At 42.2% G+C, this 20103-nt stretch overlaps 1 protein-coding gene across 1 annotated transcript in view; it reads right to left on the minus strand.

Moving 5' to 3' along the window:
• Nucleotides 1-20103, minus strand: part of cfap58 (cilia and flagella associated protein 58) — a 219804-nt gene that overhangs the window by 84179 nt on the left and 115522 nt on the right. Inside the window, exons 14-17 of the mRNA XM_048551167.2 lie at nucleotides 19298-19409; nucleotides 17022-17126; nucleotides 10491-10610; nucleotides 1471-1604 (exon numbers count right to left, since the gene is read on the minus strand). Of these exons, the coding sequence (XP_048407124.1) occupies nucleotides 1471-1604; nucleotides 10491-10610; nucleotides 17022-17126; nucleotides 19298-19409 (471 nt within the window). The remainder of the gene's footprint in view (nucleotides 1-1470; nucleotides 1605-10490; nucleotides 10611-17021; nucleotides 17127-19297; nucleotides 19410-20103) is intronic.

Consider the following 20103-nt stretch of genomic DNA (forward strand, 5'->3'; position numbering starts at 1 on the left):
AACATCTCTGTCTCTGGCTTGCTGCAGTGTTCCAGTGAAGCCCAACACAAGCTGAAGGAACAACACCTCATTTTCCACTTGGGGACCCTACAGCCCTCTGCACTTAATATTGAGTTCAATAATTTTAGGGCCTAAACTCTCCCATGTCCCTGCACCCCCCTCCCCCACCCCACACACCAGGTCTTGTTACCACATAGGCTGTCATTACACACCCCCTGTTGTTAGTCACTAACAGTCCCCATTAACAACTATTCACCCTCAATAGACAATAGACAATAGGTGCAGGAGTAGGCCTTTCAGCCCTTCGAGACAGCATCGCCATTCATTATGATCATGACTGATCATCCACAATCAGTATCCTGTTCCTGCCTTATCCCTATAACCCTTGATTCCACCATCTTTAAGAGCTCTATCCATCTCTTTCTTGAAAGTATCCAGAGAGTTGGCCTCCGCTGCCTTCTGGGGCAGAGCATTCCATATATCCACCACTCTCTGGGTGAAGAAGTTTTTCCTCAACTCTGTTCTAAATGGCCTACCCCTTATTTTTAAACTGTGTCCTCTGGTTCTGGACTCACCCATCAGAGGAAACATGCTTCCTGCCTCCAGAGTGTCCAGTCCCTCAATAATCTTATACGTCTCAATCAGATCCCCTCTCATCCTTCTAAACTCAAGTATATACAAGCCCAGTTGCTCCAATCTTTCAACATATGATAGTCCTGCCATTCTGGGAATTGACCTCGTGAACCTACGCTGCACTCCATAGCAAGAATGTCCTTCCTCAAATCTGGAGACCAAAACTGCACACAATACTCCAGGTGCGGTCTCACCAGGGCCCTGTACAGCGGCAGAAGGACCTCTTTGCTCCTATACTCAATTCCTCTTGTTATGAAGGCTCTTGTTCTCACCGTTCCAGCCTGATCGTTAGCAACTCCTTTATCTGTCCAACGGTGTTTCTCTCTCTTTGGGATCTATCCTATCATTTACTCCCTACCCCACCCACCTCCCTATTTTCTACATATAACCTGACGTTTTCCTAGCCACTATCAGTTCTAAGAAAGCAACACCGGACACGAAATGTTAACTCTGTGTTTTCTTTCACAGATACTGCTAGAACTGCTGAGCTTTTCCAGCAACTTTTTTTTGTTCCCTAATTCCTTCTTGACTCCACCTGCGGAAAGAATAAAAGAATGAGATTGGGCTGTAATGGGCTTTATTCTCCTTGTCACTCTCCAAAGGTAAACCAGCAGAAATAATGAAAAGCCAATAAAATGAAGCTACATATTAGATAGCCCAAAATATTATTCTAGCTCAATTGCAATGGCTTAAAATATCTTCTTTTCTTTATATATAGACCAAAGTTGCTAACCTTGGAATGTCTGGTATAAGTCCCATTCCATCCTTAGCAGCTAACAGTTCTCTGAGGAAGTGCAACCTTGCCAATTGGTTTATAATTACATTAATATTTCATACTTAGCCAGCTGTTCCTTGCGTTTCTGATTGTGATACTTCTTTTTCATATTCTGCAGTTCCTGGGCTAGTCGTTCAATCTCATACTTGTACTCCTGACTCTGTGATTCAAACATGTTCAACTCTGAGGTCAAGGCCTATCAAAATAAAATTGAGCAAAAGATCATGGCATTAATAAATAATTAAATTGTGGTTTCATTTCTTCAAATGATTATCAATTGTTATAGAAGGTTTTGTCAAGGCTATTTGGAAACGACTATTGTGACAAACCTCCATCTGTCTACTCAATATGAGAAATCGTATTAATCAGCAAATAAACAATGATAATGAGGAGATGAAAACATTGTGGAGTATCTTAAGTGCTTCAAAACTCATCAGAGGTTGTAAGTTGAATGATTGATTGATTTATTGTGAGGTGTACCAAAGTACATTGAAAACCTTTGTTTACAAGTCATACAGGCAGATCATAGTAAGCAAGGGTGTACAGATCGAAGGTTGCAAAAAGACTGAGACAGAGGCGTACAGGTTACATTGCACGAGCGTGTGTTAGGCAAGATCAAGACGAGCAAGATCAGTATTATTTGAGGTTAGAGAGACCATTCATCAGTCTAATAATGACCAGGAAGAGCCGTTTCTGAACTTGCAGGTGCATGTGTTCAGGCTTCTGTATTTTCTGCCTGACAGAAAAGATTGTTGGAGATCATTACTGGGGTGACTAAAACATTACAAACGGTAAAAATGTATCACTGTCAGCTATCAGAAACCTATGAATGAGCAACTGTGTGTCAATGGCCTAAAAGTTTGGCCTGAATCATCAAAGAGCAGTCTCTTTACGCAATGAACAGCAGTAGTGTAAGATTGTGATCACAGCTCCAACACCAACTACACCACCCAGAAAAATCCTATTCCAAGCAATTCAGGACAAGTTGTTTCATGAACTACCTATGAAGGAGGCTACATTATTTTGACTTGGTGGAGGATGGTGTCTTCTCAATAGAATTTCTTGCAGAGAATTACTTGAGCTTCCAAATGCAAGTTTCTATTTCAGATGGAAAAGAAAGAGAGAAATTGTTTGCCCCTCAAATTATATTTTCAGAGAACTTCAATTGCCAGAAAGGCAAGTGAGAAATTTGTTCAAACTCATTTTGATTCTTATGATGAAAGAAAAAGGCTATTCCCTTGAGTGGAAGTAATTCATGCATCTGTACAGTGAAAGATCAATGCTACATGCTTAAAATTTCTGTGAAAATGTAATTCTTCCCTGAATAACCATAAATGCAACACAAGTATTTGAGGACAGGAAAGATCAATGAGCCCAGGTTGCTGAGGAGGGTTTTTTGAGAAACAGCTGCAAAACAGGCAGCAGTTTACTACTGAGATAGTAGGAAGTACAGATGCTGGAGAATCTGAGATAACAAGGTGTGGAGCTGGATGAACACAGCAGGCCAAGCAGCATCAGAAGAGCGGGAAAGCTGACGTTTTGTGCCAACACCCTTCTTCAGAAAAGACCCTTCTTCCATTTTCTGACAAAGGGTCTAGGCCCGAAACGTCAGCTCTCCTGTTCCTATGATGCTGCTTGGCCTGCTGTGTTCATCCATCTCAACACCTTGTTATAGCAGTTCACTACTGTATCACTATAAACTCCACAATGGTGCTTCGAGTGCATTGTGTTATGTAACAAATATGAGGCTTTCAGCTGGATGAATCCCTGTGACAGGTTATACAATGTGCACTTATGCACTCATTTCTGGAACAGTACAATTCCAATAGCATCACCTACTGGTCTGAGGAGGCAGGAATAAAGTGTACATTACTCCCCTGATGGAAACTGCTGCGTACAAACAAACACTGCACATCAATTATTCTGCTTTAACAGGTTCTGGATGTAATGCAACACATCAGAGCCTCTGTGTGCATAAATGTCATCTTGCTAAAACTCAGGACAGATGGAAAATTACTTTGCTGATCAACATGAAAGGAAGACTCCAGGCTAATGTCGACACTTAACTAAGTAAGAATCAACAGTAGTGTCAATAAGTCTGACAAGTTCTCTATAGGTTTAGCTTTATCCTGGATTGACTGGTAAACAATGTGCAATTTACGTCTTCAATGAAGCTGTCAATAAATCTGTCTAAACCAAAATGCCATGTTTTAGACTGTAAAGGAATGATGTGCCAATCATTGGCCATGCCTTCTCTTGGTGGTGCAATGACTACAAGATTCTTGAACAATATTAGACAGTTTTTGAGCATGATATTTCAATCTAGATTGATCCATACAGGTATCAACTGTGGGTGAAATATGTACATTACCTTACCTACGAAGCAACTTTTAGCTTGCAAGAAGGCTAGCTGACATTAATGATCAGTACTGCTTCCTTCAGTTCCAATCTGCAGCCAGAGGTATCCTTCTTAAACCCTTTTATAGTTCTTCCCTGTCACTTGTACTTGAATAAGTTTATCTCAAGCAGAAGTGTCAATGGCAGGATCAGAGGAACTGGATGTCGGGAGTTACTGACACTAACTAGGTTTTGAAAGAAATTTATTGTTTTAATACAATACAGATCATCTCAGTCCAGTGTGTGAAAAGACATTAGAAAGACAAATGCTGTGACTAATGCTCTTCAAAGATTGCGATAAATTTGGTTAATCCAATGACATGACATGCAGATCAGATACAATCTAACTGAATGGTGGAACAAGCTCAAGGGGCTGAATGGCCCACTCTCATCCCTCAGCTTCTTGTCTGCAACATTTTACCAGAACATGTGTTTATTTTAAATAGATTAGCACCTCTATTAAAACAGCAGTTAATCTTCTTACTTCCAAATGTGTTAATCATTTGGACTCTAATATTCAAAAAGTCGTAAATTCATAGCAATAAGGCTGAGCCACTACTGTAAAGCAGAAGAGAAATCAGCAGGTTACAAATCCTAATGCAGGGTAGCTATCTTTTCTCTTTCAAATGGGAGACAATCTCCTGAATATTTTCTATTCCCTCTGTTGTGGCATCTGCAATATTTTTGACTTTTCTTTCCATCCTTAATGATAAACTGCACCTTTGATTACCATTTCACAAGAATGCTGGACACACATCCAATATGTTTCAAACTTTCAATGTGTCATGTGCAGGTTAATACCTTTCGAGAGTCATAGATCAGCCATTGCAGCAACAGTCATCAATGATGAAAACTTCCACACTTAAATCAATGTTACAAATTAAATTGGCTTCAAATGTTACACTTAACAGTTTAAAGACAGAAGCAGAATTTCTACACTAAAGATAAGAATTCAGTCTAGGAAAGGGTATTCCAAGAATAGTAAATGTTCTGGGAACTCTGAAATTCAACTTTATAATATTAAAAACCCACTTTTGCATTAGTAAAGGTTGTGAGATGGAGAAGAAATGTATCTTGTGAAGTTGTAGAATGAATCTCCTTTCCAATACCAGCTTCACATGTGCTTTTTTATGTCAATGATTTCAGATTGCTATCACACAATAATCCTCCATCATTGTCGCTAGAAGGAGAATGAGCTGCTTCTCCTGAACCTTATAGGTTATCTGGCATGATCACAGCCCTTTATCATGCTTGGAAAGATGTCCTGTATAGATTGAAGGTCAAGCAAAGCTACTTTGTCATTCTCATAATGTCAATGCATGAACCACTTTTTTTTAAACCCTGCTTAATCCAAATATATAGATCTTAGACACACGTAGGAAATGTAAAGGATAAAATAATTTAATTAACATTAGGATGTCTGGCTCCTTGACCTCCAATTAATAGTAGCACAATTCTCAATCTAAATAGTTGTCTAAAAGTTGGCTGTGGAACAAGACAGAATGAAAGGTCAACAACACGGTAAGCAGCTTTTACATTATTTCGCCAATAAATCAGTAGAATAGAAAGAATAATGCTGTGACAGTGGGGCAAACCATCAGGTTGTCAATGACAGAGGTTACCGCCTCACTGTCTACCCTACTTTCTGACAGACTCATCCTTCAAGCTGTAAGTACTAATTTATTTTCCCTGAACGAAGAACGAAAATTATGCACATGCATCTTTGGCTTTTCACAACTCAGGGCTGGATTCCGAATGCTTAGGCTGATATGCCTAACTTACTGGTATAAACATCACTTGCAGAATGGGATACCAAAGAAATTTTTTATTGGACTCCTATCCAGAAGCCAAATGACCTGGAAGCATGTGAGTTCAAATCACACTAAATCAATCAATTAAACAAATATGGAATAAGACGCTTGTGTTCGTGATGGCCACCACAAAAACAAGTGAATTTCCATCAAAACCTAACACTGATGCCCTTTAGAAAAGGAATTATGCCATCCCTACCAGGTCTGGCTACATTTAATTCCAGACTCAAAGCAACCAAGTTGACTTTAGTTGTATTTCAAAATGGGGTAACAAACCATCGAAAAAGAGGTGTCATTACCAACTTTTCAAGGGCAATTAGAAATGGGAACTATAGTCTGGCCTTGCCAGTGACACTTCCATCCCATGAATAATGAAAAAAAAAATGAGTTGCAATAAATGATTCTGAAATCGTTGCTAATAATTTAGTTGGGTGAAGTCAAAGTCCAGATAGACTAGTAAGGTCACATGCTTCATCATCACCAATTTCAATTCCCTGATGTAGCTGATACAGGGATCAGGCTGCCACCCACCCCGCTATGTGTTGCGATTAAGACAGAGATTGTCTCATGTTAGAAAGTGAGGAGAAGCTCATCATCAGGTGCAGCACCTGCAATTATCTAGTCGTCAGCATTTGCTGCCAAAGAATAAATATAAAGAATATCACAAGGCCATGTTTGGTGACAATGAAACTGCATCACCATATGAACCAGAAACTCGATGAAAGGAGATGAGGGATAGAACAAACAAAGTTAAACAGTATTACCACAAGTCAGATAGTAGGAAGTGCAGATGCTGGAGAATCTGAGATAATAAGGTGTAGAGCTGGACGAACACAGCAGGCCAAGCAGCATCACAGGAGCAGAAAGGCTGACGTTTTGGGCCTAGATCCTTCTTCAGAAAATGCTGAAGGAGCATTTTCTGATGACGGGTCTAGGCCCGAAACTTCACCCTTCTTGCTCCTCTGATGCTGCATGGCCTGCTGTGTTCATCCAACTCTACACCTTGTCACCACAAGTCAGACTGCCTATCAGCTTGATTCCTGGGATGGCAGGACAGACATATGAAGGGTGATTGGACCTGAGGGGGTGTTCTCATGGAAACCTATAAAATTCTAATATGACTATACAGGATAAACCCAGAAAGAATGTTCCTGATGACCAGGATGTCTAAAACAAGGGGTCACAGTCTCAGCATGCAGTGTAGACCATTTAGCACTGAGATGAGGAGAATTTTTTTCAGCCAGAGTGGTGAGCCTGTGGAATTCTCTTTCACTGAAAGCAGTTGAAGACAAACTATGAAGAGTTTTCAAGAAGGAGTTAGATTTAGTTGTTCAGGTTAAAGGGATAAAAGAAAATGAGGAGAAAGCAGGAAAAAGGTAATGAGTTGGATGATCAGCCATGATCATATTGTACTTTGGAGCAGGCACGAAGGGCCAAATGGCCAAATCCTGCTCCTATTTTCTATGTTTCTATGTTTGAGTCAAAAAATGTAATGGCCAATTTCAGTGTAATTGGGTTAGAGGCTTGAGAATTTGTTATTTGCTCATTCAGTTAGCTACAAAGCAGTTCATTGGTATTGGTAACAGTCCATCAACCCTCCTAGCTGACCTAGGGTCTCAACGAATGTTAAATTAATCTCCTAGATGTTATTGTGAACAACCAAGAACATAAAAAAGTAAGCAAAAGTTATTGAGTCACACTAGTGTTTCACTCAAAAGAAACAGACCTTTGAAAAATACATGTATGAGCCAATAAACAGAGTTATGGTGGTTTCCACCAGCAGATTAGCTCACACTGGTCCCTATGTGTCCATTGTCGGCCGCTAAGCGGTCAACATGATTCATAGCTCAGCTGCAGCAGTCGACATTTTAGGTGATGACTTGAGATTTTGCTTTATTTTTAAGGCCTGTTTCCTCACATCACCTTTGCAGTTCAAATTTAGTGTCATTATCTCCTAGAGTTACCTACCCTGTCCTTATGTTACGCCATTCGTGATGCCAAACACATACTGCAGGGCACTATCAGCTCTTTACACTAACCAATGTCCAGGTGGAGACTGGTCAATCTTAAAACACAAGCAAGTGTATTTTATTTTGCCTGTTATTTCAGTGAGGAATACTCAAAGTTGTAGATGAATGGCATGAAACTTCAACTTTTTTTTTAGGGGCAAAAATTTCAAAAGAAATCTAACTCTGACTGCAACATTGATTCCTATCAGAATATATAATTCAAATAAAGTTGTTGCACTTGAAGTGCACTGTTCAGTCATGTAACTGCAATTTTAAGTAGGGACTTTTATTTGCCTCCAAAAGTTCCCTGCCCCTAGGTCTGTAGCCTACCAGTGCTGGAACTATAAGATCATGTCAAGAAATGACAATGTTGGATTTTTTTATTCACCAATTTTCCCCCTGTCAGTTTATGTTGGCTTGGACTGTGCAATGGTATTTAAATCCTCAACCTTCTTCATCCTCAGGCAGAATTGCCAAAGCTCCTGGATAGTGAAACAGTCTCCATGTCCAGAACATTTTTCAACTGTTCTATCAAATTTAATAGGAAAATATGTTCTACCCAGCATCCAAATTATATACAAACATTGCAGAATAATTTCTCTGGAAGGCTAACTCCTGTCCCTTCCAGCGGCGAATGCAGAAAAGGTGAAGATTTGCTTCCTGAAAGAAGCTCATTTTTCACCTCTCCACTGGCCACCTGTTTGTACTGTGTTCTCACTGCATCTCCTTCCCTCTGCAAGTGAGGAAATTAGACAGCTTGAAAGAGAAAGAAAAAAAATCTAGCAGCTAGGAAGAAAGAACAAAAGAAAGGCAAATAAATATTAAATTGGCCAGGAGTAAAGAGGTCAGGAGAAAAGAAAAAGGCAAAAACTCAAATATGGAGAAAATGGCAAATGGCTGAAAAATGGTGGATGGGGGTGAGGGAGTAGAAGTTGACAGAGGGACAAAGTTGTCAGTGCTACTTTGGATAGGTGAGGTCGCAGCTTGTTTCTTATTTTCAGCCTATCCCTTCTAACTGGTGTTTCTTGGGTTTGCCCTGTTCCTGTTCTCTCACAATGTTACTTTGCAGGCAGAGAGAGGAAAGAGTACTGAGCACCCAGCCACAATCAAGCACTGTGCGGACTCTAGAACCAAGAGCTCAAGCAAAATCTTCCCCATCACCCATTTGGCTACTGCAGAATATATCAAGGAAAATATCTTGGCTCCCTTGAGTCAACAGGAATGTAATTTGAGGTGGTGCTAGGACTTCTGAAAGAGCCCCAAGAGCATGGGAATGAAGCTAGCACTGAGGCTGCTATTTATTCTCAGCATATCCCTAAATTATATAATGAGCAGTAGAGACAAATGTGGCACAGATTTATTTATGTAGCTGAGATGTGCAAGCCACACACATTTATCTATTAATGTACCTATAGTCTGCACAGAGCACAGGCTTGTTTTTGTATCTCTTTGCTTGGATCTTATTTTATGTTTACCTACAATAGGCAAGGAGAATACTATTTATGGAATCATTTTTAGCCAAATATTTATCCTTGAGATTCACTTCTGTTTCAGTAATCTGTCGCTGACACTTTGAGAAGTGATTGCCTGTCTTCTATGTCTCCCTTACTCTTCACATTCCCTGCTCGATCTAGGGACTTGGACAATGTACTCCAATGTAATGTTGCAAAGAGCTCTTAAAGAAACAGTATCTGTTTATATTAATTCGCCTTGAAATGAGTGTTGACGATGGCTTACAGCGCTAGTGTGTCAAGGCAGACCAGAATAAAGCTCCCTCACTCATTGGCACTGTCGATTCTACATTGATTAAAATACTTTTTAAAATCTGTTCAGACATGCTATCACACTCCTCTGCAGCAGATGGCGCTTGAACCCTGGCCTCCCAGGCCACTGCACCACAATGCGGAGGTACTGATGTTGGACTGGGGTGGACAAAGTCAGAAGGCACATCACACCAGATTATAGTCCAACAGGTTTATTGAAATCACCAGCCTTTGGAGCACTGCTTCTTCATCAGGCAAGGAGCAGCGGTCCGAAAGCTGGTGATTTTAAAAAAACCTGTTGGACCATAAACTGGTGTGATGTGCCTTCTGACTTTGTCCACCCCAGTCCAACATCGCTACCACCACATTGTGGTGCAGTGGCCTGGGAGGCCAGTGTTCAAACCCTTCTGCTGCAGAGGTATGTGATAAACTTCGAACTGAGCCACAACAGGGCCATACTATATCAATACATGTAAATTTTACAAATACCATTATGCACAAACAGTGGGACTGCTCCACACTAAGTTATGCATTATTCATTTCATGAACTTATCTGACCTGAGAAACATTGAATCAAAATCCTTTGTTACTTTTCAATAAAGATGCCTGGCCAGAACATGAAACCAAACGGCTAATTTAGTTTCAGAGATAGAAGGAACTGCTGATGCTGGAGAATCTGAGATAACAAGGTGTAGAGCTGGATGACCAAGCAGCATCATAGGAGCAGGAAGGCTGACATTTTGGGCCTAGACTCTTCTGGTCTAGGCCCGAAACATCAGCCTTCCTGCTCCTATGATGCTGCTTGGTCTGCTGCATTCATCCAGCTCTACACCTTATCTCTATTATTAATTTAGCCACATTCACATCATGTCAATCAGTCATGGCGGTACAAGTATAAATATCCGCTGCAACAGTGTCTTGATAAATGTTGTTTTTCTGAGCTGCGAGTGGGGCAGTGACTACGGGGAACTTGGGAAAGTAGTTCCCAGCTGATAAAAATTATGTAAAACAAGGCACCGCTGAATCAAAAAAAAATGGACTTATTCATTTGTATCGCCACAGGAGCATTAGAAAATGTAAAACATCCAACATCTGTGCTCACCTTCAGTTGTTTAGTCTTATCTCGCAGTGTCCTCTGATACATCATTAGCTGTTCAGCAGCTTCTGGTCCAGGCTGTCGTGCCAAGATGTGTTTCAACTCCACATAGAGCTTCTCTTTTTCCTGCGGTAGAAATTCAACATCAGGTTGGTGGAAAACGCCAAACAATAAAGCTACAATTTCGTTTGTAATATGAGTGTCAAATATAATTCAGTTCTATTTGAACAGGTTCATAATTAGATGCGAGCTGACAGAGAACAATCTAAACATGACTCGTTTATATAAGACTGGATTCCATAATTTAATCCGCAGTAGACTTTAAGTGACTTTCTATTGCTACTCATACAGTCCTTGAATCATGATCTTCTTATGTTTCTTCCTTAATTTCTAAGGCAAATTTCTTGTTTTATGTTGTCGTAAATAATTTGTCACAACAAATATGACCTTCTTAGATCAAAGCTGCAGTACCCTGGTGAAGTGAAGTGGCCTGAAGGGAACAGATTAAGTTGCCACACTTGTTTTACCTTGAACACTTCTCTTTATATAAAATTTATCTTCTGGTTTCAGAAAAAGTAATGTTTGTTTATCAGCAATTTCCAGTTGGAATTGATCACAAGAAAATGTCTTTTATCATCCCTCCTGTCGTTTCACTCAAGGAATACAGTCAAATATTGGTTATCGACTGCCACCTGCTGTTAATGTATCCGCTCATGAATAGATTCAGCACCTTGTCCAATTCAAGTGCTTGGCAGAAATAAACTGGGTCAAAAATACAACATCACTTATTGGTTCTCCTTAAGATGAGAGGAGGTTCTGCTCCAAATAACGGAACAAAGAAATTCTGTGAATAAAGTCTTCACTTAATATATTTCCTATTGTCGAGAAGAAAAAAAAAGCTGCAATTGAACCCACCCTGCCCCATGAAAACAGAATGGATCAGAGTCAGAAGCTCACTTTATACCCTAGCCAATTTTACCTTCCACTGAGATGAATGTAGGATAAACTCAGGCAGGTGTAAGACACACTTCCAACCCAAACCCATAATATTTCCACAGGTTGGTTCATAGAAACATTGGGACATTTAGCCCCTCAAGTCGATTCTGCCATTCGGTGAGATCCCATTCGTTATGTGGCCTAATCCCATATACCTGCCTTTGGCCCACATCCTTTAATATCTTCGCTTAACAAAAATGTAATCAATGTCAGATGCAAAATTAACAACGGATCAAGCATCCAATGCCGTTTGTGGAAAGAGTTCCAAACCTCTAGCACCATTTGTGTGCAGAAATGGGTGTAAGAGGTTGACAGGTGACCTTACAGAAGTTTATAAAGTAATGAGAGGTATGGATAGAGTTAATGGTAGTTATCTTTCCCCTAGGATGGGGGATTTCAAGACTAGGGGGCACATTTTTAAGGTGAGAGGATAAAGATTTTAAAAAGACATGGGGGCAATTTCTTTTACACAGAGGATGGTTTGTGTGTTGAATGAACTTCCTGAGGAAGTGGTAGACGCAAGTACGCCTACAATGTGTAAAAAACATTTGGTTAAGTATTTGAATCAGAAAGATTTGGAGGGATTTGGGCCAGGAGCAGGCAGGTGGGACCAGTTTTGTTTAGGATTATGTTCAGCATGGACTGGCTGGACCGAAGAGTCTTGCCCGAAATCTCAGACTATGCCCCCTAGCTCCTAAATCCCCAACCATTAGAAATAGTTTATCTTTATCTGCTCTGTCTTTTCCTGTAATATCATGAAGTTTCTTTGTTAATATCTATTTCAAACCCTTTCATGGGAATCTGAAAAATAGGAACCAAAAATGTTGCCAAACTGCAGTCAGTTTTGTGATTTGAAACGAGAAAGGGCAACATTTTCAACCCTTCCGAGGAAGGGTCACCGGACCTAAAACTTTTAACTGTTTTTGCCTTCACAGATACTGCCAGACCTGCTGAGCTTTTCCAGCAACTTTGTTTTTGTTCCTGATTTACAGCATCTACAGTTCTTTCAGTTTTCATTAAGGTCAACATTTTAGCTGGTCCTGGCTTGCTGTGCATTTCCAAGATATTCTGTTTTCATCACACCAGAAACGTGCAAGAATAGATAATGGTCTCAATGGCATCTGGAGAGAAAGCTCACTTTTTTGAGCTATAGAAGGGGAAATGGAGCCTAGATTTTGCCAGACACAGCCACATATGAGAGGTGCAACCGGATCCTGTTAATACACTGGTCTACTAAATGTCAGCATACTTGGTCCAGAAAACTAATGTGAGTTCCAGGGCGGAGAAGCAAAACAATTGCCATGGTTTGACAATACAGCCAAAATCTCATTACAATCGAAAATGCGAAGCTCTCTGCAAAATTGTACTTGCGGCCTGATCATAAAACCCACAGGAAACTAAATTAGAGGTGTTTTACGAGTGATTATTTGAATAAATTTAGATTTCTGGATAAGCCTTTACTTCTCTTTTTGATTTTGTTGCATTGTCAAGTTGAGCAATAATGAAGAAATGGGACAATTAACAATTAAAAAATGGGACATATTCTATTTTGGGAATGCAATATCAGCACAAAGTGCACTCAACTCAAGTGTACAATGACAGGATGCAAAAAAAAAGCGCATTCTGCTTGATACAAAATTTCTAATTCCAATGATGCAGAACTGAGATGAAGTAATTGGAAAAAGGGATGCCTTTGAGTCAACTCGACCCATTTATAAAGCAATAAATACCATGGATGCTGGATATCTAAACAAAAAATAAAGCGCTGGAGAAACTCAGCAAGTCTGGCAGCATCTGTGGAGAGAGAAACAGAGTCAATATTTCTAGTACAACACCCTTCTTTGGAGATTCCCCTGTTCCCATATTCCACTATTTTCTTGAGGATGGAAAAGAAACAGGCTTTGTTTTTTTTAGGAAATTCTGAATCTTCTGTTTATTATCTGTTTCTGAGCTGAGGAAATTCTGAACCCCCTGTCTATATTTTTCCCCCATAATAATAAAATGTGAGGCTGGATGAACACAGCAGGCCAAGCAGCATCTCAGGAGCACAAAAGCTGACGTTTCGGGCCTAGACCCTTCATCAGAGAGGGGGATGGGGTGAGGGTTCTGGAATAAATAGGGAGAGAGGGGGAGGCGGACCGAAGATGGAGAGTAAAGAAGATAGGTGGAGAGAGTGTAGGTGGGGAGGTAGGGAGGGGATAGGTCAGTCCAGGGAAGACGGACAGGTCAAGGAGGTGGGATGAGGTTAGTAGGTAGCTGGGGGTGCGGCTTGGGGTGGGAGGAAGGGATGGGTGAGAGGAAGAACCGGTTAGGGAGGCAGAGACAGGTTGGACTGGTTTTGGGATGCAGTGGGTGGGGGGGAAGAGCTGGGCTGGTTGTGTGGTGCAGTGGGGGGAGGGGACGAACTGGGCTGGTTTAGGGATGCAGTAGGAGAAGGGGAGATTTTGAAACTGGTGAAGTCCACATTGATACCATATGGCTGCAAGGTTCCCAGGCGGAATATGAGTTGCTGTTCCTGCCACCTTCGGGTGGCATCATCGTGGCACTGCAGGAGGCCCATGATGGACATGTCATCTAGAGAATGGGAGGGGGAGTGGAAATGGTTTGCGACTGGGAGGTGCAGTTGTTTGTTGCGGACTGAGCGGAGGTGTTCTGCAAAGCGGTCCCCAAGCCTCCGCTTGGTTTCCCCAATGTAGAGGAAGCCGCACCGGGTACAGTGGATGCAGTATACCACATTGGCAGATGTGCAGGTGAACCTCTGCTTAATGTGGAATGTCATCTTGGGGCCTGGGATGGGGGTGAGGGAGGAGGTGTGGGGACAAGTGTAGCATTTCCTGCGGTTGCAGGGGAAGGTGCCGGGTGTGGTGGGGTTGGAGGGCAGTGTGGAGCGAACAAGGGAGTCACGGAGAGAGTGGTCTCTCCGGAAAGCTGACAGGGGAGGGGATGGAAAAATGTCTTGGGTGGTGGGGTCGGATTGTTAATGGCGGAAGTGTCGGAGGATGATGCGTTGTATCCGGAGGTTGGTAGGGTGGTGTGTGAGAACGAGGGGGATCCTCTTGGGGCGGTTGTGGCGGGGGCGGGGTGTGAGGGATGTGTTGCGGGAAATACGGGAGACGCGGTCAAGGGCGTTCTCGATCACTGTGGGGGGAAAGTTGCGGTCCTTGAAGAACTTGGACATCTGGGATGTGCGGGAGTGGAATGTCTTATCGTGGGAGCAGATATCTGCTCCCACGATAAGACATTCCACTCCCGCACATCCCAGATGGTTGCCTTCTTCAAGGACCGCAACTTTCCCCCCACAGTGATCGAGAACGCCCTTGACCGCGTCTCCCGTATTTCCCGCAACACATCCCTCACACCCCGCCCCCGCCACAACCGCCCCAAGAGGATCCCCCTCGTTCTCACACACCACCCTACCAACCTCCGGATACAACGCATCATCCTCCGACACTTCCGCCATTTACAATCCGACCCCACCACCCAAGACATTTTTCCATCCCCTCCCCTGTCAGCTTTCCGGAGAGACCACTCTCTCCGTGACTCCCTTGTTCGCTCCACACTGCCCTCCAACCCCACCACACCCGGCACCTTCCCCTGCAACCGCAGGAAATGCTACACTTGTCCCCACACCTCCTCCCTCACCCTCATCCCAGGCCCCAAGATGACATTCCACATTAAGCAGAGGTTCACCTGCACATCTGCCAATGTGGTATACTGCATCCACTGTACCCGGTGCGGCTTCCTCTACATTGGGGAAACCAAGCGGAGGCTTGGGGACCGCTTTGCAGAACACCTCCGCTCAGTCCGCAACAAACAACTGCACCTCCCAGTCGCAAACCATTTCCACTCCCCCTCCCATTCTCTAGATGACATGTCCATCATGGGCCTCCTGCAGTGCCACGATGATGCCACCCGAAGGTTGCAGGAACAGCAACTCATATTCCGCCTGGGAACCCTGCAGCCATATGGTATCAATGTGGACTTCACCAGTTTCAAAATCTCCCCTTCTCCTACTGCATCCCTAAACCAGCCCAGTTCGTCCCCTCCCCCCACTGCACCACACAACCAGCACAGCTCTTCCCCCCCACCCACTGCATCCCAAAACCAGTCCAACCTGTCTCTGCCTCCCTAACCGGTTCTTCCTCTCACCCATCCCTTCCTCCCACCCCAAGCCGCACCCCCAGCTACCTACTAACCTCATCCCACCTCCTTGACCTGTCCGTCTTCCCTGGACTGACCTATCCCCTCCCTACCTCCCCACCTACACTCTCTCCACCTATCTTCTTTACTCTCCATCTTCGGTCCGCCTCCCCCTCTCTCCCTATTTATTCCAGTTCCCTCCCCCCATCCCCCTCTCTGATGAAGGGTCTAGGCCCGAAACGTCAGCTTTTGTGCTCCTGAGATGCTGCTTGGCCTGCTGTGTTCATCCAGCCTCACATTTTATTATCTTGGAATCTCCAGCATCTGCAGTTCCCATTATCACTGATATATTTTTCCCCCATTCTACCAGGTGCTTAATTTTTTCTCACATCGCCTGTGTCATGTGTGTATGTGTGCAGTGACTCAGTAAAGGGACCGTGATGCAAATAATTTTATTCAATATTTCCACCACCAGGGAAACACCCGGAGAAAGCAAGAACTGTAAATGCTGGAGTTTGAGCCAATACAGTGTGGAGCTGGAGGAACACAGCAGGTCAGGCAGCATCAGAGGAGCAGGAAAGTCAACATTTCGGGTTTACACCCTCCTGCAAAATTCATTGATTTTGAAGAACGCGTCGGCCAATTCCTTGTTCCAGGCCTCACACTGCCATCTGAGGTATGGGAAATTGTAACTTTGGTGGCTACTATCCAACAACGTTAACATAAAAATGCCAGCCATGGCTATGGCCACCAAAGCTTGTCAGAGTGTGGCCCATGTTTTGACTGGCCAACCCAGCAAATTGCAAACCCCAATTAAGAGATCCAAGGCTTTGCTGGCTCATTGGACTGACACCTCTTAGACATTAACTCCCTAATGTGGTTTGCAACCCAGGCTCCAACCCACCTCCTGAATCCCACCTGTGAAAGGAACATGCAGCCTTCTGGCTCCGCTGCAGCACTTGAATGCTTTAGCTTTCCAATGTCACACATATATCGTCATTTCTCAGACTGAGATGGTCAACCTAGTGGCAAGTAAGGATTCATTTTTAGTGTGGGCCTTTGACTATTGGTTTCATCGTTTTATCCATCGTACCTGATTCAAGCCCATGTCCTTGAACAGGAGTTTAACAAGCACACCAGTGTTATTAATGCTGTTTGCACTACTGGAGCGACTGTATCACTTTAAGAAGTAGTAAGGTTAATCAACAGATTTGTGATTCAGCTGTGTTCCATTAGAGCTGACTATGTTATGTTTGACGCATCCTGCACGATTGCAATGATTATGTTAAATAATGGAAAAGTTGAATTGTTGATGGGCCACTCAAGTGTTCAATTCTCACTGGTTTCAACAAGCAAGAAACAAATTCTTTCAGCCCTATTGTTCACTTCATTAGCATGCACCTGTAAAAGCAGCTCTTTCTCCACCACCTCCTCAGTCTTAGAGATCAGACGCTTCTGTAATGTCTGAACCTTTAGAATCAGCTCATATCTGCTTGGATCATTCGCCTGTAACAAATACAAGTTCAAAAAAAATTATCATGCAAGCACTATTAAGGGTTATCCATCTCAATTATTGCATGTTTAAAGGTTATTTAAAGACATCTTCACTATAGCCAGAACATTAGTATGAATGATATCAGTTTCCCTCCTTGCCATTGCCCCCGACTGAGCCATCCAAGATTTTGCTTCCATTAATTTAAAATCAAAACTCTGGTACTGTCCTTTAGGGGTATGCAATTTTTCATCCTTAATGTTCCCTCAGGGTTCCATTCAGACACTCAAATAGTTCAAACAGAGAACCTTGTCCATGAACTTGAACATTTAAAATGTCATTTTTTCATCCTATGGGCAACTTACAGCACATCTTCTTAATTGGGATCCATTTTAGACCAGATAATGCTAAAACTGGCCTCAAAAAGTGCATTAGCCTTTCCCAGTTTTCTCTGTCCCACAGGAATGGCTAACTAGAGACTGTTGGGCATTGAGTGTCAACGTCTTCAGAGTTAGTTTATCTGTCTGACAGTCCTCTCACCTTGATCAGCTCTTCCTCAGTGCTCTGTATCGCCTAGTAGTGGCAGTGCCGTTGCTGAAGTGCGCAATAGCTTTGGAATGCTCCATGACAACTCACCAAGGTCTTTACACCAGTGCCTGAATCCCCTGTAAAAGGAACATGCAGCCTTCTGGCTCTGGGGACTAGCATGGCCTGTGGAAACACATTTAAGTTTGGATGTGGTGCCTTTTCTCATTGAAGCATTTGCATGACAGTGCTGGGAAAACACTTGCAGAGATCCTGGCTGGAGATTTGGCGGAGGCCTCTTCCAATAATGTTTGAACACTGAAATCTCACAATGTCTGTTGCTGGATCTCCACAGCCAGTTATAAACATTCACATCTAGTGTAAAACGAATGGTCACCCATCTTACATTGGCCTACAACACCAACAGGCAGGCAGTAATGCAAACTGGGGCCTCAAGGTACCTAAGCCCAGAAAGTAGCAGAGGACATCCCCAAGTATCTTCCTGCTTCCAACCTTCCCAACTAGTTTTAAAAATCAGTATTCAGCAATGAAAAGTCTGGATCATTATTTTGCTTAAGTTGCTTTGTTCCTTCAAACATTTAAATTATTTTAAATCAGTGATGTTTAAAATTAGCAATGATTTAGCTCCAATTGTAAAAAGGGAAGTGCACAAAATCACTGGAAAGACCCTTGCATTTATATCTCACCTATATTTTACACATTGAGACCAAATTCAGTCTCCCTGATGCTTCGAAACAAAAAGCCACAGATTGGACATGAAGTTGCCCGACAATATGCAGAGAACTGCCTTATTCTATTGTGCATATGCTTCCCGTAACCATTGTTATTTGGGAAGGGGATAGCAAAAGTCTTCTAGGAATACATATCACAATCTCTTTCATGACACCAGTATAGTCTCAGAGCATAACACCTAGGGTTGTTTAGGGTTGCTTGTTGTTAACCTTTATAGATGACAAAGTTTAAAGAGTCTATCATGAAGGGTTATTCAGCACTTCTAAAGCCATTTCACCTCCAATTTTCTCGCAGCATTTTGAGGTCAATACAGTTCAGTTGGCTGCAAAGTAGAGATCCTGCTAGTTAGCTCAACAATGTGCTTTAATCTAAAACTTACAGCAAAAAAAAATCTAGTGTCATGTAATAGGAGAGCAACAATTACTAATATACTTCATTTCTTCACAATTGCTAATCTTGCCTAAAAGGCAGTACGTAATTGCAAGGCGTTCTATATTACATAATGCTTATTTTCAGCGGCATGAATACCACAGTAAAGGTATTTTGCAAATGATATATACATTACAGTCACTTTTAGTGACAATAAGAAACAATGACATACAAGGAACTCGCCAGACTCCTGTCAATAATTGTGAATTCTATTGAATATTTAATAATTTATTTCTTTAAATCATATTCCATTCTCACATAATCACATTCTCAGATCAAACAAATCATACAATGGAGAAATTTATATTTTACGCTTGAGGATTATTTACACTATATAAAAGTACTGTAATATTGTGTGGACCTAGAGGCTGAATTAAATAGATCATGTTTTAGGCATTAGCGTGTCTAGTCAGGAGGGAGATAGAATCGTTCAAAATATTAATGAATGCAAAAGTGAAAGAAATAAAATTAAAGTCACCTCAAGCTTTCGCCACCTGTGAACATTCATAGGATTTTCCAACTCCTCCTCGAGGGCCCTGCACCGTGTCCGTTCCTTCAGGAGTTCTTTCTGGACGTGGTAAATCTCACGCCTGCACAACAAACATAAAGTACTTCACACTTCTTGCCTTGTTGTTTGACTTTATCTTCAATATTGGAAAGTCTGGTCAGAATGGTCTGTGGATAGGACTGCTGTCTACCTTTTCAGTGAGGGCTCAGTACCAGCGGAGCACCAGTCTTTAAAAATACATGCAACACCATGCCTTTTGTTTCAGGTGGCCGGAGCACTGTGATATAATGCAGGCAACTTAAAAAACCTTGTATGGTTGGTGATTCAGACCTCCCTGTTATGAAGCTGTCTCAACTCAATTTCCAGGCTTGTGATAGAGCCTGTATGTACTGGGAAAATTGCAATCCATTTCCACAACAAGGATTAATTGCCCCATTAATTGCCCATGCTGCTGCCAGATGAGTAGCAGTTATTGCTGAGATCCCACATTTAGGAAAAGCATACAGATGAGGGAGCATATTTGGGAGCGAGCCTCACAGAAGTCAATCCTGTTTTCCAAACCCCTCAACCAATGACTTTGTGTGTTGAGTAAATTCAACCATTCAAATTTTGATTCATGTCCTGAACTACTATTGATTCTTGGAGCTTGAGATAGCAGGAGTTCCAGAGCCAGGGGTCACAGTCTAAGGATACAGAGTAAAACATTTAAGACTGAGATGAGGAGAAATTTCTTCACCCAGAGAGCTGATGGAATTCACTACCACAGAAAGCAGCTG

The sequence above is a fragment of the Stegostoma tigrinum genome, chromosome 20, assembly GCF_030684315.1.
Source record: "Stegostoma tigrinum isolate sSteTig4 chromosome 20, sSteTig4.hap1, whole genome shotgun sequence".
NCBI lineage: Eukaryota > Metazoa > Chordata > Chondrichthyes > Orectolobiformes > Stegostomatidae > Stegostoma > Stegostoma tigrinum.